The sequence below is a fragment of the Oncorhynchus tshawytscha genome, linkage group LG01 (genome assembly GCF_018296145.1).
Source record: "Oncorhynchus tshawytscha isolate Ot180627B linkage group LG01, Otsh_v2.0, whole genome shotgun sequence".
In the NCBI taxonomy this organism is placed as follows: Eukaryota; Metazoa; Chordata; class Actinopteri; order Salmoniformes; family Salmonidae; genus Oncorhynchus; species Oncorhynchus tshawytscha.
In genome coordinates, this window is record NC_056429.1 from 21,699,251 (window position 1) to 21,724,219 (window position 24,969).

At 47.5% G+C, this 24,969-nt stretch overlaps 1 protein-coding gene across 7 annotated transcripts in view; it reads left to right on the top strand.

Moving 5' to 3' along the window:
* The window catches only part of LOC112243585 (nuclear factor I/C), a 127,335-nt gene that overhangs the window by 31,023 nt on the left and 71,343 nt on the right, over positions 1-24,969 (top strand). For all 7 annotated transcript variants that reach the window (XM_042310820.1, XM_042310771.1, XM_042310894.1 and 4 more), the window contains exon 2: positions 9,865-10,396. In XM_042310820.1, coding sequence (XP_042166754.1) covers positions 9,865-10,396 — 532 coding nt within the window. The remainder of the gene's footprint in view (positions 1-9,864; positions 10,397-24,969) is intronic.

Consider the following 24,969-nt stretch of genomic DNA (forward strand, 5'->3'; position numbering starts at 1 on the left):
AGCTACAATCCCAATACATACACACCAAAACCCCAAGACAAAACACACCACTCCCGAACGCACCTCAAAACAATAGGGAGGGTCCGGGTGGGCGTCTGTCCATGGTGGCGGCTCCGGCGCGGGACGTGGAACCCACTCAGTCAATGTCTTAGTCCTCTCTCCTCGCGTCCCTGGATAGTCCACCCTCGCCGCCGACCATGGCCTAGTAGTCCCCACCCAGAACCCCACTGGACTGAGGAGCAGATCGGGACTGAAGGACAGCTCGGGACTGAGGGGAAGCTCGGGACTGAGGGGAAGCTCGGGACTGAGGGGAAGCTCGGGACTGAGGGGAAGCTCGGGAGTGAGAGAAAGCTTGGGAGTGAGAGAAAGCTCGGGAGTGAGAGAAAGCTCGGGAGTGAGAGGAAGCTCGGGAGTGAGAGAAAGCTCAGGAGTGAGAGAAAGCTCAGGAGTGAGAGAAAGCTCAGGAGTGAGAGAAAGCTCAGGATTGAGAGGAAGCTCAGGCAGGTAGGTAGATCTACCAGATCCTGGCTGGCTGGTGGTTTCAGCAGATCCTGGCTGACTGGCAGATCTGGCAGATCCTGGCCGACTGGCAGATCCTGGCCGACTGGCGGATCCTGGCCGACTGGCGGATCCTGGCCGACTGGCGGATCCTGGCCGACTGGCAGTTCTGGCAGATCCCGGCTGACTGGCGGATCTGGAAGAGTCTGGTTGACTGGCAGATCTGGAAGAGTCTGGTTGACTGGCAAATCTGGAAGAGTCTGGTTGACTGGCAGATCTGGAAGAGTCTGGCTGACTGGCAGATCTGGAAGAGTCTGGCTGACTGCCAGATCTGGAAGAGTCTGGCTGACTGGCAGATCTGGAAGAGTCTGGCTGACTGGCAGATCTGGAAGAGTCTGGCTGACTGGCAGATCTGGAAGAGTCTGGCTGACTGGCGGATCTGGAAGAGTCTGGCTGACTGGCGGATCTGGAAGAGTCTGGCTGACTGGCAGATCTGGAAGAGTCTGGCTGACTGGCGGATCTGGAAGAGTCTGGCTGACTGGCAGATCTGGAAGAGTCTGGCCGACTGGCGGATCCTGGCAGACTGAAAGATCTGGCTGCTCCATGCTGACTGGCGGCTCTGGCTGCTCCACGCTGACTGGCGGCTCTGGCTGCTCCATGTAGGCTGACAGCTCTGGCGGCTTCTTACAGACTGGCAGCTCTGGCGGCTCCGTGCAGACTGGCAGCTCCTTGCAGACTGGCAGCTCCTTACAGACTGGCAGATCCTTGCAGACTGACAGCTCCTTGCAGACTGGCAGCTCCGTGCAGACTGGCAGCTCCTTGCAGACTGGCAGCTCCTTACAGACTGGCAGCTCCTTGCAGACTGACAGCTCCTTGCAGACTGACAGCTCCGTGCAGACTGGCAGCTCCTTGCAGACTGGCAGCTCCTTGCAGACTGACAGTTCTGGCTGCTCCATGCAGACTGACAGCTCCGTGCAGACTGGCAGCTCCTTGCAGACTGGCAGCTCCTTGCAGACTGACAGTTCTGGCTGCTCCATGCAGACTGACATCTCTGGCTGCTCTATGCAGACTGCCAGCTCTGGCTGCTCCATGCCGGCTGGCAGCTCTGGCTTCTCCATGCAGGCTGGCAGCTCTGGCTGCTCCGAACAGGTGGGAGACTCCGGCAGCGCAGGAGAGGAGAGAGGCTCTGGCTGCGCTGAACAGGCGGGAGACTCCAGCAGCGCTGTAGAGGAGAAAGGCTCTGGCTGCGCTGAACAGGCAGGAGACTCCAGCAGCGCTGTAGAGGAGAAAGGCTCCTGCAGCGCTGAACAGACGGGAGACTCCGGCAGCGCAGGAGAGGAGAAAGGCTCCGGCAGAGCTGGAGAGGCGAGGCGCACTGTAGGCCTGATGCGTGGTGCTGGTACTGGTGGTACTGAACCGAGAACACGCACAGGAAGCCTGGTGCGGGGAGCTGCTACCGGAGGGCTGGAGTGTGGAGGGCTGGAGTTTCTAGGGAGTTTTTCCTAGCCACCGTGCTTCTACACCTGCATTGCTTGCTGTTTGGGGTTTTAGGCTGGGTTTCTGTACAGCACTTTGAGATATCAGCTGATGTACAAAGGGCTATATAAATAAATTTGATTTGATTTGATTTGGAGGTGGCACAGGATGGGCTAGACCGTGAAGGCGTACTGGAGATCTTGAGAGCAGTGCTGGCACAGGACGTGCAAGGCTAGGGATGTGCACAGGAGGCCTGGTGCGTGAGGCTGGCACCAACTTCACCAGCCGACTAACACGCACCTCAGGACGAGTATGGAGTGCTAACCCAGGTGCCATCAAATCCCCGACACGTTCCGTCGGGCGAATTCCATGCAAAAAGCACCAACACAGCAACTCCCTCATTTCTCTCTCCTCCAATTTCCCCATTAACTCCTTCACAGTCTCTGCTTCGGTCACCTCCAACACCGGCTCTGATTCTGGTCTCCTCCTTGGCTCTTCACGATAAACAGGGAGAGTTGGCTCAGGTCTGACTCCTGACTCTGCCACACTCTCCCTGAGCCCCCCCCCAAGAAATTTTTGCGGCTGACTCTCAGGCTTCCTTCCGAGTCGCCGTGCTGCCTCCTCATACCGGCGCCTCTCCGCTTTCGCCGCCTCCAGTTCTTCTTTGGGGCGGCGATATTCTCCAGGCTGAGCCCAGGGTCCTTCTCCGTTTAGGATTTCCTCCCATGTCCAGAAATCACACCAAAACCCCAAGACAAAACACACCACAATACAAAAACCCCATGCCACACCCTGGCCTGACCCTTGTACTCTCTGTTAGTTTGCACTAGATAGGCTGTTTTCGGTTTTTTCATTACGTTTATTGTTTTGTAGTGTTTAGTGTTTTAGTCGTGTTTAGTGTTTAGTCGTGGGTTTAATAAATATGGATCGCAATCGACACGCTGCAACAAGGATTTCTGGTCATGGGAGGGGAGATCTTCGACGGGAGAGGACCCTCTAGCCGCCAAAGGAGCAACTGTTAGTGGGAGAGGTTACATGAAGAAAAACACAAAATACTTAGACCAGGGCATGACAGTAGTACTTTAAAGTATTTTTACTTAAGTACTTTACACCACTGGCCACATACACCACATGCACATATCTCTCTCACTTTGGGAGAGAATGAGTGTTCTGTTCATCAACACTAATAAAGAACTTTGACGTGGAAATTGCGGATGGGTTTTTCCCAGTATTTAATTGAGTCATTGTGAGTATGGCGTGTCTGACTCTGAACCCATACTGCCGCATAGTGAGTATGGTGTGTTTGACTCTGAACTTATACCGACGAACCACAAAATACAGTTTGTTAGATCAACATTTCAAAGGTCAGAATGTTCCCTTTCAGTTGATGGAGCACCTCTATAGTTGTGAGACCGTCACAAAGCTGTAGCCTCCATGTGGGACAGCGAAGGAGATCGACAGAGTGAGCTAACCCAAATACCGCAGTGAGTCTTCCCTCCTCTGTAGCTTGCTGCCTCTGTTCCAGTGCCCATCCCTCCTCCCTGCCCTCTATTGTCACTGTGCGTGGCTGAGGGCTGACTCAGCGATTGTGCAGCTACTAGGCAGGATGACTCACTGCTGGAAGTCAACACAACATCCCCTTTGACCCACTTAACATGCACAGCCATACCACGGCCCTGCTGGAAACAGGCCGACACACTTTCCCTAACTATTTATTACTCAGTAACGGAGCTAACAGTTATTTAGATATCTACATTCAGTATCACGCAGGGACATTCCTGTAATAGAGATGAGTGGTGAGATTGGTGCAGTCTTGGGGTTATTACTGATCGTTTGTTCTTGAGGGAACGATGCTTTTCACACCATAACTGACCAAGGAAAAGAGTGGAATTGTGCTGATGGTCTGGAGGAGATGGACACTGCAGACACTTTCATGGATGGTCAGTGTTTAGCCAGTCACACCCTCGGCACTTTCCTTCTAAATCTGGTTCCCTCCTCTCCAGTGTTGTGCCTTTTTGTAGGTGTAGTTGGCTGGTAGTGTGGTTAGAAGGCCTTTGGTACTAGCAGAGAGCATTTTTCGGCTTTCTTGGCAATCAGCTGTTTTAGTATTCTACAACCATTAGCATTGAAATGAGAGAGGGAAGGAGATTTTGCCATTTTGATTCAGAGCCTCTGGCGATTGCTGTAGGTACAGTGCAGGATGGGGTGTGGAGGGAGGAATTCTTGTCATGAAAGCTTAGAAAGGTGTCAATTCTGAGCATAATGAATTCAACATTACACTTGCCTCGATAAAGAGAATATGGGGGGAAAAATACAGCTCTTCAGTTTAAGTTGATGTTATAATACCGTACCTACAATATTCACAATGCAAAATAGGGTAAGGCTATACCAACCTTCCTGATGACAAAGGTGGTAGATTCTGTAGAAGTAATTTGAAAGTTTCATAGCTTAGATGTGTTATTTCATCAACTGTAAGAATTACTTTCCACCCTCTCCTTCTTTGCTTGGGTTGTGGCACGTGCTTGGCACAAAGTGTGACCATGGCAACATTGTGCATCTGACCACAACTCCACCATTCTCTCATTCGCTAGAAAGACCAACCCCCCCTCTGATTCCTGTCTCCTCGGAAAAGGATTTGCAAAGAAATTACATTCTCTGTTTAAGACATAATAAAAATGGTATCCGAGCAACGAGCAGGAATAAAAACACATCTCCCTGGGCTCTGCAAAAACAAAATGATTCAATTACTGCACAAACACAGCTGTGATGGCCATGTCTTTCCTCTGTGAGCAGGGCTCTGGACTCAGGTTATTTCTGGCCACTCTGACTCCAGTCAGTAGCCACCAGTATATACTATTGAATGGCCAAACTGATAGGTGCACAGGACAGATATCTTAGCAGGCCTCTGCTCTGCGCTGAGCTGCCTTCAGACCCAGGCTCTGATCAAAGATCTGCAGTCGGTCTGCCATATGGGAACTCATTCATCACCTCTGTTTATCAATAACATTCTCATTGTCAGAGTGTAAACAAATCTGAAGTCAAGGCAACCTTCTGATTTAGATTGTAGAAAAACTATAGCATTCCATTAGAGCGGGTCCCTGCCCAATATGGAAAGGAGAGAGAGGGTCCGCTTCTCAACTCCTTCCCTCAACTCCTTTACTCTGCACAGCTTTTTCATTCTCATCTTTAATTCTGTAGTTATGGATGGATCAACATTTACAGAATGGTTAACTGGAGGAAAATGGGGGAGGGTCATGCTTTTTCAATTTCAGTGAAGGGGAGGGTTTAGTATCTTTTAAATCTAGTCCAGGGGAGGGTCATGTAATTTGTAATTGAAGAAATGTCTATATTTCTCAGTGTTGTAGAATTAGTTGCTTATTAGACTATATATCGATGTGTGCCCGATGCCACCCCTCATCTCTGATTCAACTCTGGGCACGCAATATTAAGTGTGCCTATTTTGGGGGATAGGCCTAGTCCAAAAATGCATTATCTTGCGCACGGACTAGCCTATAACCCCAGGGTTCGCCAACTGGCGGCCCAAGTCCGAATTTGGCCCCCGACCATCCGCTCAAGAACAAATCGGCCCACGACTGAATCTAGTTGATGATCCCTGTTATAGCCTAGCCTATGTTCAGTTCAGTTTGAGAAGGATAGAGCAAAGATGAGGAGGACCGGAGGTCAACTTTGATAGTTTGCTACTACTATAATATATTTTATTCAAAACAATGTATTTGTTGCCCATTATGTATTTGTCATAGTTATTGACCTCACAATAAGCCAGTTTCGAATAACTTACATTGTGGGGCTGAAACTTGAAGCAGCAGCCCCGGCACAATCAATCGGAAATGGACAGCTCATGGTGCTGAAAGTAGGCAAATTCGAATAGGGATAATTAATTTACACCGTTCTCATTTTTAATTAGACTTTACTAACAACAAGAGGGCTTTGTGTTAGAGCATATGTCTTCCTATTTAAGAAATAAGAGGTAGGCCTACCTGTGTCACAGACGAAATTAAGCTATAGGCTGCTATACACATTGATTTTGTCGGTCAATTCCTTCACCCGCCATGCACTCTTTAAATAGCCTACCTCTGTGTCAGTGAAGGCTGTTAAAGTAATTAAAACCAAAACTGGAATTGAGAGCGTATGAGAAGGTATGCATGCCATAGGCTTACATTTAATTACAGAAAATGGAAAAAAGCACAGGCCTACCCATTGTTAGTTTAAGATTTAGAATAATATAAGGATTGGTTATATAAAGTTATCTATAACAGCGATTAGGTCCGCGATGCTGTATGCTATAAACAAGCTGTAAAATGCCCGGGAAAGATGTGGGTCCGGTGCATAAGGGGATATAATTGGTTCGGTTCTTTGACATTTAGAGGCTGAGCTACAACCTTCTATAGCCGAGGAGACAAAAATGGACTTTGCTTTGGAAGTAATCTAATTCTGTCACTATGAATTGAGATATTCACTTTCTGTGTAGAAGATGTTTAAACCCAGACAGCATTTAGGGAAACACCTACCTACCTTGTTACCTACACTAGCTGGGTTAAGCCACGGAAGAAGAGTAGCCAGCAGTTTAAGCTTAAAATCTTCTGCATCAGTAGGCTTAATCTGTCTGGGGTGGAAAGGTAGGCCTAACCTATGCAAGTAACATGCTCAGATTCCTTATGACGTCTCAGATTTAATTATTTGCAAACAGGGAGAGCTTCGTTGCAAACATGTCACACTGATTTGGCATTGAAGAAATATGATAAGATGAACACATGGACCTATCTCTCTGTCCATTCTTAGCATGTCATTTCTGTAATTTGTGTGGTATTAAAAAAGATTCTGCTAATATGTAAAATGACATAGAATTGCATGAAATACGATGATAGACTCATGCAATGCTTTTACTATAAAGGAGATCTTTCCACCCCTACCCTTGTCCACAGTGGTCTGCAAACCCACAACGTTCTGGCCTGCAGCCCTGTACACTATCAAAATTCCTGTGCTGCCATGCAATGCTTACAGGACAAAAAACAGTTTTTAAAACTGCATATCTAAGGCTCTGGTCTGTCCAAGAAGTGATGGTAAACGGTATAGACATGTTTTCTGCTATCCACTTTGTTTTAGTTGTTATTTTGGGCATAGGTGAGGGTCACTCTTTTTTTTCAAGCTTCAGGGAGGGTTTAGGGGGAGGGCCATCCGTTTTGATTTCAGAGAGGTCCGATTTTCTCCATGTAAGTAACCCTTATCATAAATAACGTTCACTACCTTAACGTTCGATAAGACAACACTAGTTTCACCGCTAGGTTATTGGGTACTTTTAAATGATGGTCTCAGACCTCTATTCCCCTGTACAGTTAAGAAACTGTCCTGTGTTGCTGTGGGGTTGGGACAGAGAGACGGTAGGGCACAGGTGAAAGAAGGACAGGTTTGTGTAGCTAGAGGCTACCATTAGGGGCCTGTAAAAGTCTAGTTTGCACAGATGGATGCTGTAGCTAGGGGGTATGTGGATGGAGGGAGCTATGAAAACATAAGGACCCCATAAAAGGGAGGCAGGGATAAGTGGAAAAGAGGGACATGCCCTAAAGTCCAGAAATGCACGTTTGGAGTTCACTCTAAATGTCATGGAAATATTTTTAAAATAGGAACTAACCTCAATGAAAGTATGTTAGTGTTTACTTTTGCTGCAGCGGTGGTTGGTGTTCATATTCCAGCTCAATGTTTTTAATGAGAGGAACTCTATCCATGGGCCAGACAGGGGAACATCCATGGTCAGGTGTCTTGTCTGTGCGAGCTAGACACAAATAGGCAAAATAGGCACCCAATTGAGAAGTATACCACATATTGAAAATGGACTTGGCCTTGTACTCAAATTGTTACAATATCTTGAGTCTTTTTCCCTCCTAAACGTTTTGTGGTGTTATCATTTGGCTAAAACACATATGATTATGAATGCCTGAAATGGAAGCGAACCTCTCTTCATCTTGACTGGAGAGCTGCAGCTCTGCTGTAAACGTTCTCTACTAAAAACAAACGTTATGTAACCGTTAAATAGACATACTGTGAGTTTGTTGTACCCGTGGCAGTGTTGAATTGCCTTCTCTTTTTGGAAATTCATAAAGCCCCAGATTGTCTGTCTGGTTTCCAGGCCTCTGGTTTCTATCACGAGAGTTTCTCTCTGCTCTACTTGTTAGCTTTGGAACATTTACACAGTAACTCTATCTCTTCTCCATGATCCCTCTTCCGGCACTGATTGTACATACTTGTGTATGTGCGCTCTGCGTTCAGCAGGCCAAGACAAAGGACTCTGAACCCCGAAATTACAGCCGACTGTTTTCCTTGAACCCTGTTTAGATATAAAGTTGACATAAGTGAAGTGGACATGAAAACACAATTTGTCCTGCTGTTACTGTTTAAAATAGGATGTATACAACTGGTTTCCTCTTCTCAGTGGAGTCGCTGCTTTCAATATATTTGTTTTATAACTGTCCTGAATAGGAACACAGTGAAGCCAGACTAAATAAACGTGAAATAAAGGATGCTGTCTCTGCCACCACAGATGCTTTATTACGATTAAACTTCAACAAGCATAAACCTTATCATACAGAATGCCCTCAAGGACATGATGCATATTTTATTTAATGCAAACTGTAGTAAAATAATACACTAGCCATCCCTGGATCAAATGTAATGTTGGTATGGGAGGAATGATTTAAAGAAAAAAAGAGATATATGTGAAACCGATGTCGTCTGCTCAGAGCAGGATGCCATGGTTGAGAAAGCTGGAAGCATTTAAAATGTTGTGCTTTTGAGAGCAGTATTGCAGACTGTTAATTGCATGAGATCTGCAGTGTAATACAGTCATGTCCAATTACGCTCCCTGGGCCGGCTCCTAGGGCCTGTATGGGCTCTCTGAAGCACCTTCACACTCCACTCGACTCCAACCTCTCTGTGTGGACACCAAGAAGCCCATAGAGACGCCATTAACCAACAACGTTAACCCTTTGATGAAGGATATCCTACAATGTTCTATTTTGGAATGTTACAGTTAATTGAAAGAGATGATGATCACCGGAGAGTTGATATTGTGACACCGGTATTCCACAAAGGGTTAAACTTCATGGACACCAGGGTGAATACACAAAACCTAAAGGGCAGCATGAGAAGTGGGTTGTACAGATTTGAGCACTGTACTCGCAATAAATCTTTAACTCAGCTTGTATGTGCAAATGACATTTCATTACATTTGGATGGATTACCCCTTTGTACACACTCAATTAATGGGCCTTCATGAACAAGAACAAACACATACATACATATGCATGCATTTATAGCCTATGATGTGCTCATAAACAAACCTTAGTCTATACATTGTTTGGCTAAACCTGCAGACATGCAAACACATGAACGTAGGCACCATGCCTATATATTAGACTATATCGTTTTGCATATTATATGTGCAAATGATCTCTGAATGCCTTTTATAGGGCAGGCTGGTGCATATGGGATTTTTGCTCAGTGAGAATATGGAAGTAATTAGAGATACCAAGAGAACATTGCTCAATCGTTGTGGGCTAAACAGCAAAGCAACTGTGGCTTGTGAGGTGCCCCAAAGTCATGCAGATGTATATTTTGTTTGTTGAAAATCTGACCAAAAGAAGGCAAATAATCAACAAAACATAATTGAATAAATGATTACTGTTGGTGGTGGTGTTCCACTGAGCATGGAGACAAAGAACCACTATGGTTGCACTTTTCTTTATTTACAGTAATTGGTTCCATACACATGTACTGTATACACTGTTATAGGTTACGGTTCATACAGCATGGTCGCTTCTGGTACATTTATGTAGAAAGTAGTACTTACCCCTTTCTTCTTGTCCACTTATCCAGGATGAGTTTCATCCGTTCATCGAGGCCCTTCTGCCGCATGTGCGTGCCTTCGCCTACACCTGGTTCAACCTGCAGGCGCGCAAACGCAAGTATTTCAAGAAGCACGAGAAAAGGATGACTAAGGACGAAGAGCGGGCAGTGAAGGACGAGCTGCTGGGAGAGAAGCCCGAGGTCAAGCAGAAGTGGGCGTCGCGTCTGCTGGCCAAACTGCGCAAGGACATCCGGCCTGAGTGCCGCGAGGACTTTGTGCTGTCCATCACGGGGAAGAAGCCCCCCTGCTGCGTCCTCTCTAACCCTGACCAGAAGGGCAAGATGAGGAGGATCGACTGCCTGCGTCAGGCCGACAAGGTATGGAGGCTGGACCTGGTCATGGTCATCCTATTCAAGGGCATCCCGCTGGAGAGCACGGACGGAGAGCGCCTGGTCAAGGCTGGGCCATGCAACAACCCCATCCTCTGTGTCCAGCCACACCACATCAGTGTCTCGGTCAAGGAGCTGGACCTCTACCTGGCCTACTTCGTACAGGAGAGAGGTACTGCACTGCACTCACATTCTCGCTAGTGTTTTATCAACGGTTCCTTGTGCATCAGTGTCAGGTCAGTGGAGGAAGTCTACACAGATGCTGTGGCGTAGTGAACAACTGTTGACTCAGAGGAGGATCTTTTGAACAACCACTTTACTGAGTCACACAGCACTGTAGAAGTTGGTCTTGAGAGAGTGAGAGGATACCTAGTCAGTTGTACAACTGAATGCATTCAACTGAATAGTGTCTTGTGCATTTAACCCAACCCCTCTGAATCAGAGTGGTGCGGGGGATTGTCTGAATGGGGATTAACTGCCTTGCTCAAGGGCAGAACAGCAGATTTTTAGCACCTTGCCAGCTCAGGGATTTGAACCAGAAACATTTCAATTACTGGCCCAGTGATCTTAACAACTAAGCTACCTGCCACCCCGAGAGAGACAGATAGTTAGCGAGAGAGAGAGAAATGAACTGGAGCCAAGTCCTGACAGTGTAAATCATTTTAAATGAGCATGGATTTCGAACGCCAGCCTCAGAGATGTGTTAAAATGTACAGTGTTTAATAAAAGGGTGTAGCCTGGTAGTTAGAGGGGAAAGCTGGGCACCAGCTGATGCACAGACAGGCAGGCAGGGTGCCTCTCAGGGCTAGAGCCAGCAGCCATCAGACAGGGCCACTCTCTGCATCCTCTGCTACTTTGCTCAGAGTGGGGTGACCTGGCAGGCTGGTTGGGACCCATGGCAGAGGCCAAGGAGGAGCTGTCCCATCAGAGGAGGCAGCCCCTCCCTGGCCCCTGCCATAGGTCTCAACCAGCCTGCCAGGTCACCCTACATAACCCAAGATGAGCCTGTGCGCCCACTATTAAGTGAATAGGCTGTTCTATTATATCTCTGGCAGGGAGGAGCAAAGCCTGTCATCAAATACAATTATGACATAAAAATAAATCCTCTGCTACTGTCAGCCTATGTTACAATGCAAACAGTTTTGAAATATTATGGGAAGCAATTGGCTCCATATGCAGGTAAAATCATTATTTTAATGTACGATATACTGAATGCAGGGAATCAGCACTGCAGAAGACCCTCCTCAGCCCCTCTGTGTGTGAGCAGAGCAGACAGACAGGGTCTTCTCTATGGCCTAGTTGTGTGTGTGTGTGTGTGTGTGTGTGTGTGTGTTGTGTTACATTATCAGTAATTGCTTTCATTTTACTATACATTCTTAGCTGAATAATTCTTTTACAAGACTTTTCAAGCTTGTTAGCTTAGTTTATTTTCTTCTTAATTGTTAACATATTTTATTTAGGATTTTGTCCACGTTTGACTCTGAATATGATAGTGTCACGGGCGTCCTCCTCTTCATCTGAAGAGGAGAGGCGAGAAGGATCGGAGGACCAAAATGCGGCGTGGTATGTGTTCATGATGAATTTTAATAAAGAAAACACTGAACACTGAAACACACTATACAAAACAATAAACAAATATCGACCGTGAAGCTAAATGAGAACTGTGATGACACAAGCAATCAACATAGACAATCACCCACAAACAAACAGTGAAACCCAGGCTACCTAAGTATGATTCTCAATCAGAGACAACTAATGACACCTGCCTCTGATTGAGAACCATACTAGGCCAAAACATAGAAATCCCAAAATCATAGAAACACAAACATAGACTGCCCACCCCAACTCACGCCCTGACCTTACTAAATAAATACAAAACAAAGGAAATAAAGGTCAGAACGTGACAGATAGGCCTAAAGCTGAAATCCTTTCTGTGCTAGTCAATCTCAGGTCAATTTGCCCCTGCCCCTTTCTGTGCTGGTCAATCTGCCCCTGAACAAGGCAGGTAACTAACTGTTTCCCGGTAGGCCATCATTGTAAATAAACATTTGTTCTTAACTGATTTGCCTAGTTAAATAAAGGTAAAAAAATCTGCTGTATTTGTTTAGATTGAATAAATATGGCTGTTCCTGAGGTGAACAGAAAAAGGAAGATGACAGAGAGAGCGAGAAGAGAGGGAAGCCTGATAGCTGAGCTAGTGCTGGAAATTATTTCTGTCCTCAGCTGTGAGCTCCGAGCTAGCACATAATGCTCTGAGAACCATCCCAGCTAGCACATAATGTTATGAGAACCATCCCAGCTAGCACATAATGTTATGAGAACCATATGTTTCTTAGAGCTTGGTGAGAGCGTGATTAACCTATGGTTAGTTTGCATACAACCTTCCCACAACTTTCTGGGAATGGTGCAGGACAGTTGCTTGGCTTTGGAACATTCTCAGCACATTTACGGAAGTTGACAAAAAAACGTTATTTTAATGAAACTTTATTTCATTACCTTAACAGAACATTTCCTAAAAGTTCAAATGTGGTTACATTTCATTTCAATTTTTGTAATGTTCTAGGAACGTTCGTCAACTGGTTAGGAAACTAGTTTCCTCATGGTTCTATTTAAAGTAATGTTCTCAAATTGTTCTGAGAATGTTAAAAACTTTAGTAACGTTAAGAGAATGTTCTAAGAATGTTATTTAAAAACATATTCATTCCATTCTCAGCATCAACATAACTCGCTCTATCCTTTATCTTGTTGCGTTTGTTCACGTGTGTTGGCCGCACCCAGTAATTGGCCACACCTGATCTTAATGAGTGCTTGATTCCTTTGAAATGGGGTCTGTTTGAAGAGACTAAAATGAACAGCTTTGTATGCGCAAAAAACATGTCATGCTAGCTTCATCCTGGTGATGAATTGGACCAATTCCACCGATCGAGAGCAAAAGATTATATGTTCAATTCTCACTGATGCCTTGGCACAAACAAAAATAAATATGTTTACATGATTAATGCCTGAGGAAAAAAATGTTTTAAACAAAATAAGCTGGCAGTGTTATTAAAAGTCTTAATGAAACATTCAGTGAAAGTTTTAAGGAAGTTATTCCAAAACCTATCATTTCTGTTCTCAGAGCGTTAATAAAACCTCCCAAGAAACTTTAAAGAAACCAGAGTAAAATGTTCTCAGAACCTCCCTGCAACCTAAAAATAAACGTTCCCAGAACAGGCGAAATGTTCACTTCAGTTTTACAAGTCAGGAAACATATAGTTTTGGCCCACAACCTATATGGAACCAAAAACATACGTTCCCACAACTTCCATGGAACCAAATAAACTAGCTGGGCTGTGTGTCTGCCACTGATCTACCTCTGGCCTGGCTGGCTCTGGCCCCTCCCACCAGTAAACCCTGTCACCCCCCCACCCCTCCCTGAGGCAACCTTCACCCTGAGATGTCTGGGTCATGGTGCAGCACAGCCTCCCTGTCACCTGACCTGCCTAATAGCCTACAAACTCCTGGCTGTAAACACTCTGATAAGGAGCTGCAGCTTTTCACTTTCACTCAGACCAAAGAAAGAGGGAGGGCGGGAGGGAGGAGGCTAGTTCTGAGAGAGGGAAAGGAAAGGAAGGAGGGGGAGAGAGGGAGAGCAGAGAGGCAACCAGTCAGCATTTGTTCTTAAAGGCACAGACCCCCCTTTCAGTTCCAAGGATATGTTGTGCTCTGATTCCTTCATCAGAGCTCTCTCTCCACCTCCTCCCTCCCTCCCTCCCTGATCTCATCTCTGGGTTGGACAGGGAGAGCAGTGTTAGCAGTGTTAAGCCATCAAACAGCAACACCAGCTGGGCTGTGTTGGTCCCTGCTCATTTGCTGGCCTGTGTTTTGGTATCTTTACTAATTGAGCAGAGTGCAGTACTCCCGCATGCATTGGATCCCCAAGGATGATGCTGGGTTAAAGCTTGTTGTTTTCTGCCTCTATGTTAATCAGAGTTTCATTTGCAGCAATAATGTGTTTACACAACTCCCCTGTTTGGCTTATTACTCATATTTGTGTTAATAATATTTATTGCAGAATAATAAATGATGACCCAATGTAACTGTGCCAACTCTTTTAACAGGTTCTACTTGTCTTCTGTCATTCTGAATTTTTATTGTGTTTGAAGACTTTTTATTAATCTCAATATAGCATAACAATTGTCACAATAGATGGTACGGTGGTTTGACCAATTTCACAAAACACTCTTGTGAGGAGACAGTGCCAAGTTCTAAGTGAGCACTTACTGAGAATCCGAGCTCAGCCTCTCTGCCTCGAGCTGCCCGTGAACCCCTCCCATCTCCGGACTCCTCCATCTGCTGCCACGGCACTGTACAAAAAACACATTGTGTGTGTGCACTGTAACATTATGCTGTTATGTCACACACACTAAACTACCACACTGTACAGTTGTCTCTGTGACCGTTGAGCAGCATACCGTAAATCTGCACCCTGCACTGTGGCGGCCGCTTCCTGCTGCAGAGGCTCAGACTCAGAGAGATCCCACTCTCTCAGGCTCAGTCACAGACACGCATGTTCAGTCAACACAGCCACAGAGGAATGTGCTCCGCGGCTCTGGCAACGGACATTTAGAAGGGATGGGAGGAGGAGCGGGCCTCCAAAGGGTCAAGTTCAGCAGTGTTGTTCTCCTCCGACGGGGGGAGGTGTTCTGCTCTCGTACCTGGAGTTATTTAACAGCCAATGGAACAGATTGTCATAGACACTTGAGCTAATTATATCACCTTGGACAGCTACAAATGTTACCGTGAGCATCCAGCCTTCCCCCTCTGGTTATTATCAAAGATCACTGCCAGTAGTTTGAAGGTGCAATAGTATGACTGATATGGAAAGAAAATGAAATATAAATGGCCTTTACATTTAATTGAAGCAACGTCAATGTTGGCTTGCTACGTTCATTGGGAGGCTACGTGGTTCAGCATAGGAATGAATCAATTGGGAAGTGGTGTTAATGACCAATATTCAAACACATATGTTTAAAGTTAAATAAGTCATTAGTCTACATGGTCAAATATGAGTTTGCCTTTTGTGTACTGTAAATGTAGTTATGGATACTCTCTCTCTACCACCTGGGATCCTTAGGGCTCCCATTCCCAGTGGACAGAAATAACACCTGGGTGAGAATGATCCTGGCAGGAGTCTCTCACTTTCATTCTGCTTGTAAATGGGACTGACCCCCCCCACCCCCGGCTCCGTATGTCAATATGGAATGACGTAGAGCGGGGAGTTTGTGGCTGTGATTCCACTGTGGTCACCTTCACAACCCTATCCTTCCCTATTACCACCGTGGCTTACACACACACACACACACACACACACACACATTCATATGTTTACATTTGAGTCGTTTAGCAGAGTCTCTTATCCAGAGCCACTAACAGTATCGAGTGTATACAGCCCTGGCATTGCCAACGCCATGTTCTACCAACTGAGCCACACGACAGACACCCACACACGCGCACACAGACACAGAGAGAGAAGGAGAGGGAGGTCACGGGGGAAAGTCAAAGACATTGCAGCTCTATGGTAATCAATCTAGTGGATCGATGAGCTGGGAGTGTGCTGGCAGAATGCAGGCATTGTGCTTGAGTCTGGGCTCTATATTGGAGCGGCTCTCTGTATTGGAGCGGCTCTCTGCATTGGAGCGTCTCTCTGCATTGGAGTGGCTCTCTGCATTGGAGTGGCTCTCTGCATTGGAGAGGCTCTCTGTATTGGAGCAGCTCTCTGCATTGGAGAGGCTCTCTGCATTGGAGCGGCTCTCTGCATTGGAGTGGCTCTCTGCATTGGAGAGGTGTCAGTGGACATGTGAGAGAACTCAGATAGGCAAACTGTCAGAGGCGTAAGGATACTAATGTTTCTGATTACTAGTAGCACCATGCAACACTGACTCAATTAGATATATGCTGTTGTTGTTACTCATTGGCTTTCTAAAGAGATCTTTGTGTTAAAGTATCATTTTAGCACAGCAAGGGGTCTTAGGTATACATCAATATCTGTTCATTTGGACTCAAATCATGATCTTTAAATGAGGACTTGGATTTAGTAACATGTCCAAAAGAACACTTGTTTTTTTGTCTTAAAATAAAAGATTGAAGGCAGATACTGTTTTCAGATAATGCTTTTCAGGTTATCAACCTTATACTTCAGAATTTAGGGCCAATGGTTATTGAACCATTTAAAGTAGTAGGCCTAGCGATGACTGGTGATCAATTTCATTTGAACAGGTGTATATATAGACCATAGAGTGTATATCTACCTACCACAAGTGTTTTTATTTGTAGTTATCAATAACAAATTCCACTCAACAAGCTCAATAATATTTGGAGAGTCTAATGAAATAAGAGGATTATATTTGAAATTTTCAAGCAGAGTGCTTTGATGCTTTCTGATTCCCTGTCTCTGTGTTATAACAGTGCTTTCTGATTCCCTGTGTCTGTGTTATAACAGTGCTTTCTGATTCCCTGTCTCTGTGTTATAACAGTGCTTTCTGATTCCCTGTCTCTGTGTTATAACAGTGCTTTCTGATTCCCTGTGTCTGTGTTATAACAGTGCTTTCTGATTCCCTGTGTCTGTGTTATAACAGTGCTTTCTGATTCCCTGTCTCTGTGTTATAACAGTGCTTTCTGATTCCCTGTGTCTGTGTTATAACAGTGCTTTCTGATTCCCTGTCTCTGTGTTATAACAGTGCTTTCTGATTCCCTGTGTCTGTGTTATAACAGTGCTTTCTGATTCCCTGTATCTGTGTTATAACAGTGCTTTCTGATTCCCTGTCTCTGTGTTATAACAGTGCTTTCTGATTCCCTGTCTCTGTGTTATAACAGTGCTTTCTGATTCCCTGTGTCTGTGTTATAACAGTGCTTTCTGATTCCCTGTCTCTGTGTTATAACAGTGCTTTCTGATTCCCTGTGTCTGTGTTATAACAGTGCTTTCTGATTCCCTGTATCTGTGTTATAACAGTGCTTTCTGATTCCCTGTCTCTGTGTTATAACAGTGCTTTCTGATTCCCTGTCTCTGTGTTATAACAGTGCTTTCTGATTCCCTGTCTCTGTGTTATAACAGTGCTTTCTGATTCCCTGTCTCTGTGTTATAACAGTGCTTTCTGATTCCCTGTCTCTGTGTTATAACAGTGCTTTCTGATTCCCTGTCTCTGTGCTATAACAGTGCTTTCTGATTCCCTGTCTCTGTGTTATAACAGTGCTTTCTGATTCCCTGTCTCTGTGTTATAACAGTGCTTTCTGATTCCCTGTCTCTGTGTTATAACAGTGCTTTCTGATTCCCTGTCTCTGTGTTATAACAGTGCTTTCTGATTCCCTGTCTCTGTGCTATAACAGTGCTTTCTGATTCCCTGTCTCTGTGTTATAACAGTGCTTTCTGATTCCCTGTCTCTGTGTTATAACAGTGCTTTCTGATTCCCTGTCTCTGTGCTATAACAGTGCTTTCTGATTCCCTGTCTCTGTGTTATAACAGTGCTTTCTGATTCCCTGTCTCTGTGTTATAACAGTGCTTTCTGATTCCCTGTCTCTGTGTTATAACAGGGCTTTCTGATTCCCTGTCTCTGTGTTATAACAGTGCTTTCTGATTCCCTGTCTCTGTGTTATAACAGTGCTTTCTGATTCCCTGTCTCTGTGTTATAACAGTGCTTTCTGATTCCCTGTCTCTGTGTTATAACAGTGCTTTCTGATTCCCTGTCTCTGTGTTATAACAGGGCTTTCTGATTCCCTGTCTCTGTGCTATAACAGTGCGTTCTGATTCCCTGTCTCTGTGTTATAACAGTGCTTTCTGATTCCCTGTCTCTGTGTTATAACAGTGCTTTCTGATTTCCTGTCTCTGTGTTATAACAGTGCTTTCTGATTCCCTGTCTCTGTGTTATAACAGTGCTTTCTGATTCCCTGTCTCTGCGTTATAACAGTGCTTTCTGATTCCCTGTCTCTGTGTTATAACAGTGCTTTCTGATTCCCTGTCTCTGTGTTATAACAGGGCTTTCTGATTCCCTGTCTCTGTGTTATAACAGTGCTTTCTGATTCCCTGTCTCTGCGTTATAACAGGGCTTTCTGATGCGCTGTCTCTATGCTATAACAGTGCTTTCTGATTCCCTGTCTCTGTGTTATAACAGTGCTTTCTGATTCCCTGTCTCTGTGTTATAACAGTGCTTTCTGATTCCCTGTCTCTGTGTTATAACAGTGCTTTCTGATTCCCTGTCTCTGTGTTATAACAGTGCTTTCTGATTCCCTGTCTCTGTGTTATAACAGTGCTTTCTGATTCCCTGTCTCTGTGTTATAACAGGGCTTTCTGATTCCCTGTCTGTGTGCTATTTAACACCCCCACCAAACCATTATCCTCTCTGTGCTGCTGAAGCCCCACTCATAACGTTACTCATAACATTACAGCTAACAAACAGCTCACCATCCCTGATGCCTGGCAGTCAGGCAGGCAGCAACGTTTTCTCTAGTCTAGGTGGTACAGACCAGTGTTTCCCAAACTCGGTCCTGGGGCCCCCCTGGGTGAACATTTTGGTTTTTGTCCTAGCACTACACAGCTTGATGATGAGTTGGATATTTGAATCAGCTGTGTCGTGCTAGGACCAAGACAGAGTCTGGGAAACCCTGGTATAGACTGCTGGTGCTAACACCCTCCTATTGCTGTTTTTCAGCTCCAGACCAACTGCAGACTCATGTGCTCCCTAATTGCTGGGAAGGGTGGGACGTAAGTGACCTAACATTAGGCTCCCTCCCTCCCTTCCTGGTCTATCCCAGGCCCTGTGGTCTGGTCAGACAGAGCAGAGCAGAGCAGGGCTCCCCACCACAGCTAATTGGAGCTGAGGAGAAGTGGATTTGAGTAGTGATCCTGTGTGGAGGCGATGAGGCCATCAGTCTCTCTGGGAATCGGAGGTTACCTCTCCTCCAGGTCCCTCTATTCAGGCCAAACAACGACTGGGAATCTCTTTCCCAACTCCCAGCTATTCACAAAAGAGAAAGAGAGAAAGTGTTGGATGGAGGGAAGGAGAGGGAGGACAGGGGAGTTTGGCAGACATATAGAGAGAGAGTGAGGAGGTCTCACAGTCTCAATATATCTTTTTTTAAATCAGAATCTATGTGCAGCTGTTGTCATACAGAAAGACAGCTTCATTGAGTCGCCTTGTCCCGACACTGCCAGACTGTTATTTGGGGGAGGGCGTCAGGCGTCACTTGTCAGAATCCTCTCCACAGAGCCGTGTTACGTTACGCCTGTGTATCAGAGACAAAAGAGCACCACTGAGAGGAAAATAAGGCCCAAGTCCTGGAGCTGTTGTTTATACTCTCATTCCAGTCACTCAGTAAACCACCTGATTCCATGAATCATGGTTCGAAAGAAGCTAATTCAGCTGGCCGCCCTGCTTCTCCCACTGTTGATGTTTCTAATGAAATCTCTTGAAAACCTCCAGGACCTTACTGTAGCCGCAGAGCAGCTGGCCAATCCAACAGCCTCCCCAAACCCGAGTGCCATGGCCCAGTACTGGAGCAGGGGAGATGTTTATTTTCATTAGTCCTGGGTCCTAAAGGTTTACATTAATATAAAGCACTTCTCATTCTCAGCCAGTGTTATTTACAGTATATGTACATCATAGTCCTGTCTAATGGCAATGTACACTTAGAACCTTTCCCCATCTTGGTTAAATACAGTTAGATCATTATCATATTAGTGACAATTTGACACACAACAGTCACATTGTTTCCAACTTTGCACAGTACATTCATTCAGTAGAGGGACTGTAACCTTGTGAAGCATCCGGTTTTCAGCAGGCCTCTGTCATTTATGGTATTACACTGTATGTGTACAGTAAACAAAACACTCAGAGTGAAACTTCCCACAGACGCACTTATGGGTTTATGACGCAGGACTCCCTAACCCAGTGAGGTTTCTGTTTTACAGAGCATAAGTTTGAGTTGCTTTCATGTGGTTGGGGAAATGAGACATGAGAAGTCACTTCTCAGAGGTTGATGACCTATCTGCATCCATACGTTGTTGTAGATGATGAGAAATACCTTTATCTTGTCTTTCTATGGTCAGAATGCACATTTTTTTGTCACAATTGTGTCATAACTTATTCCAAGCCATTTATTTTTGTACCTTTATTTAACTAGGCTTGTCAGTTAAGAACAAATTCATATTTACAATGACAGCCTAGGAACAGTAGGTTAACTGCCTCGTTCAGGGGCAGAACGACAGATTTTTACCTTGTCAGCTCAGGGATTCGATCTGGAAACCTTTCGGTTACTGGCCCAACGCTCTAACCACTAGGCTACCTGCCCCCCCCTCTCTAACCACTAGGCTACCTGCCACCCCCTCTCTAACCACTAGGCTACCTGCCCCCCCCTCTCTAACCACTAGGCTACCTGCCCCCCTCTCTAACCACTAGGCTACCTGCCCCCTCTCTAACCACTAGGCTACCTGCCACCTGCCACTGGGCTACCTCCCTCTCTAACCACTAGGCTACCTGCCACCCCCTCTCTAATCACTAGGCTACCTGCCCCCCTCTCTAACCACTAGGCTACCTGCCACCCCCTCTCTAACCACTAGGCTACCTGCCACCCCCTCTCTAACCACTAGGCTACCTGCCACCCCCTCTAACCACTAGGCAACCTGTCACCCCCTCTCTAACCACTAGGCTACCTGCCACCCCTCTCTAACCACTAGGCTACCTGCCACCCCTCTCTAACCACTAGGCTACCTGCCACCCCCTCTCTAACCACTAGGCTACCTGCCACCCCTCTCTAACCACTAGGCTACCTGCCACCCCCTCTCTAACCACTAGGCTACCTGCCACCCCCTCTCTAACCACTAGGCTACCTGCCACCCCTCTCTAACCACTAGGCTACCTGCCACCCCTCTCTAACCACTAGGCTACCTGCCACCCCTCTCTAACCACTAGGCTACCTGCCCTGCCCCCCTCTCTAACCACTAGGCTACCTGCCACCCCCTCTCTAACCACTAGGCTACCTGCCACCCCTCTCTAACCACTAGGCTACCTGCCACCCCCTCTCTAACCACTAGGCTACCTGCCACCCCTCTCTAACCACTAGACTACCTGCCACCCCCTCTCTAACCACTAGGCTACCTGCCACCCCCTCTCTAACCACTAGGCTACCTGCCACCCCCTCTCTAACCACTAGACTACCTGCCACCCCCTCTCTAACCACTAGGCTACCTGCCACCCCCTCTCTAACCACTAGGCTACCTGCCACCCCCTCTAACCACTAGACTACCTGCCACCCCTCTCTAACCACTAGGCTACCTGCCACCCCCTCTCTAACCACTAGGCTACCTGCCACCCCCTCTCTAAACACTAGGCTACCTGCCACCCCCTCTCTAACCACTAGGCTACCTGCCACCCCCTCTCTAACCACTAGGCTACCTGCCACCCCTCTCTAACCACTAGACTACCTGCCACCCCTCTCTAACCACTAGGCTACCTGCCACCCCCTCTCTAACCACTAGGCTACCTGCCACCCCCCTCTAACCACTAGACTACCTGCCACCCCCTCTCTAACCACTAGGCTACCTGCCACCCCCTCTCTAACCACTAGGCTACCTGCCACCCCAGAGGGACTGTAACCTTGTGAAGCATCCGGTTTTCAGCAGGCCTCTGTCATTTATGGTATTACACTGTATGTGTACAGTAAACAAAACACTCAGAGTGAAACTTCCCACAGACGCACTTATGGGTTTATGACGCAGGACTCCCTAACCCAGTGAGGTTTCTGTTTTACAGAGCATAAGTTTGAGTTGCTTTCATGTGGTTGGGGAAATGAGACATGAGAAGTCACTTCTCAGAGGTTGATGACCTATCTGCATCCATACGTTGTTGTAGATGATGAGAAATACCTTTATCTTGTCTTTCTATGGCCAGAATGCAAATTTTTTTGTCACAATTGTGTCATAACTTATTCCAAGCCATTTATTTTTGTACCTTTATTTAACTAGGCTTGTCAGTTAAGAACAAATTCATATTTACAATGACAGCCTAGGAACAGTAGGTTAACTGCCTCCTCAGGGGCAGAACCACAGATTTTTACCTTGTCAGCTCAGGGATTCGATCTGGAAACCTTTAGGTTACTGCCCCCGCTCTAACCACTAGGCTACCTGCCCCCTCTCTAACCACTAGGCTACCTGCCACCCCCTCTCTAACCACTAGGCTACCTGCCCCCCTCTCTAACCACTAGGCTACCTGCCCCCCCTCTCTAACCACTAGGCTACCTGCCCCCCCCTCTCTAACCACTAGGCTACCTGCCACCTGCCACTGCCCTCTCTAACCACTAGGCTACCTGCCACCCCCTCTCTAATCACTAGGCTACCTGCCCCCTCTCTAACCACTAGGCTACCTGCCACCCCCTCTCTAACCACTAGGCTACCTGCCACCCCCTCTCTAACCACTAGGCTACCTGCCACCCCTCTCTAACCACTAGGCAACCTGTCACCCCCTCTCTAACCACTAGGCTACCTGCCACCCCCTCTCTAACCACTAGGCTACCTGCCACCCCCTCTCTAACCACTAGGCTACCTGCCACCCCTCTCTAACCACTAGGCTACCTGCCACCCCCTCTCTAACCACTAGGCTACCTGCCACCCCTCTCTAACCACTAGGCTACCTGCCACCCCCTCTCTAACCACTAGGCTACCTGCCACCCCTCTCTAACCACTAGGCTACCTGCCACCCCCTCTCTAACCACTAGGCTACCTGCCACCCCCTCTCTAACCACTAGGCTACCTGCCACCCCCTCTCTAACCACTAGGCTACCTGCCACCCCTCTCTAACCACTAGGCTACCTGCCACCCCCTCTCTAACCACTAGACTACCTGCCACCCCCTCTAACCACTGGACTACCTGCCACCCCTCTCTAACCACTAGACTACCTGCCACCCCTCTCTAACCACTAGACTACCTGCCACCCCTCTCTAACCACTAGACTACCTGCCACCCCCTCTCTAACCACTAACCACTAGACTACCTGCCACCCCTCTCTAACCACTAGGCTACCTGCCACCCCCTCTCTAACCACTAGGCTACCTGCCACCCCTCTCTAACCACTAGGCTACCTGCCACCCCCTCTCTAACCACTAGGCTACCTGCCACCCCCTCTCTAACCACTAGACTACCTGCCACCCCTCTCTAACCACTAGGCTACCTGCCACCCCTCTCTAACCACTAGACTACCTGCCACCCCCTCTCTAACCACTAGGCTACCTGCCACCCCCCTCTAACCACTAGGCTACCTGCCACCCCCTCTCTAACCACTAGACTACCTGCCACCCCCTCTCTAACCACTAGGCTACCTGCCACCCCCTCTCTAACCACTAGGCTACCTGCCACCCCCTCTCTAACCACTAGGCTACCTGCCACCCCTCTCTAACCACTAGGCTACCTGCCACCCCTCTCTAACCACTAGGCTACCTGCCACCCCTCTCTAACCACTAGACTACCTGCCACCCCTCTCTAACCACTAGGCTACCTGCCACCCCTCTCTAACCACTAGGCTACCTGCCACCCCTCTCTAACCACTAGACTACCTGCCACCCCTCTCTAACCACTAGACTACCTGCCACCCCTCTCTAACCACTAGGCTACCTGCCACCCCCTCTCTAACCACTAGGCTACCTGCCACCCCTCTCTAACCACTAGGCTACCTGCCACCCCTCTCTAACCACTAGGCTACCTGCCACCCCCTCTCTAACCACTAGGACTACCTGCCACCCCCTCTCTAACCACTAGGCTACCTGCCACCCCTCTCTAACCACTAGGCTACCTGCCACCCCCTCTCTAACCACTAGGCTACCTGCCACCCCCTCTCTAACCACTAGGCTACCTGCCACCCCCTCTCTAACCACTAGGCTACCTGCCACCCCCCCTCTAACCACTAGACTAACCTGCCACCCCCTCTCTAACCACTAGGCTACCTGCCACCCCTCTCTAACCACTAGGCTACCTGCCACCCCCTCTCTAAACACTAGGCTACCTGCCACCCCCTCTCTAACCACTAGGCTACCTGCCACCCCCTCTCTAACCACTAGGCTACCTGCCACCCCCTCTCTAACCACTAGCTACCTGCCACCCCCTCTCTAACCACTAGGCTACCTGCCACCCCCTCTCTAACCACTAGGCTACCTGCCCCCCCCTCTAACCACTAGACTACCTGCCACCCCCTCTCTAACCACTAGGCTACCTGCCACCCCCTCTCTAACCACTAGGCTACCCCCTCTCTAACCCCTCTCTAAACACTAGGCTACCTGCCACCCCCTCTCTAACCACTAGGCTACCTGCCACCCCCTCTCTAACCACTAGGCTACCTGCCACCCCCTCTCTAACCACTAGGCTATCTGCCACCCCCTCTCTAACCACTAGACTGTCCTTGCCCCCCCCTCTTACCACTAGGCTACCTGCCCCCCTCTAACCACTAGGCGACCTGCCCCCTCCCCCTGCCCCCTCTCTAACCACTCTAACTACTAGGCGACCTGCCACCCCTCTCTAACCACTAGGCGACCTGCCACCCCCTCTCTAACCACTAGGCTACCTGCCCCCCTCCCCCTCTAACCACTAGGCTTCCTGCCACCCCCTCTCTAACCACTGGGCTACCTGCCACCCCCTCTCTAACCACTAGGCTACCTGCCCCCTCTCTAACCACTAGGCGACCTGTCACCCCCCTCCTCTAACCATTAGGCTACCTGCCCCCCCTCTA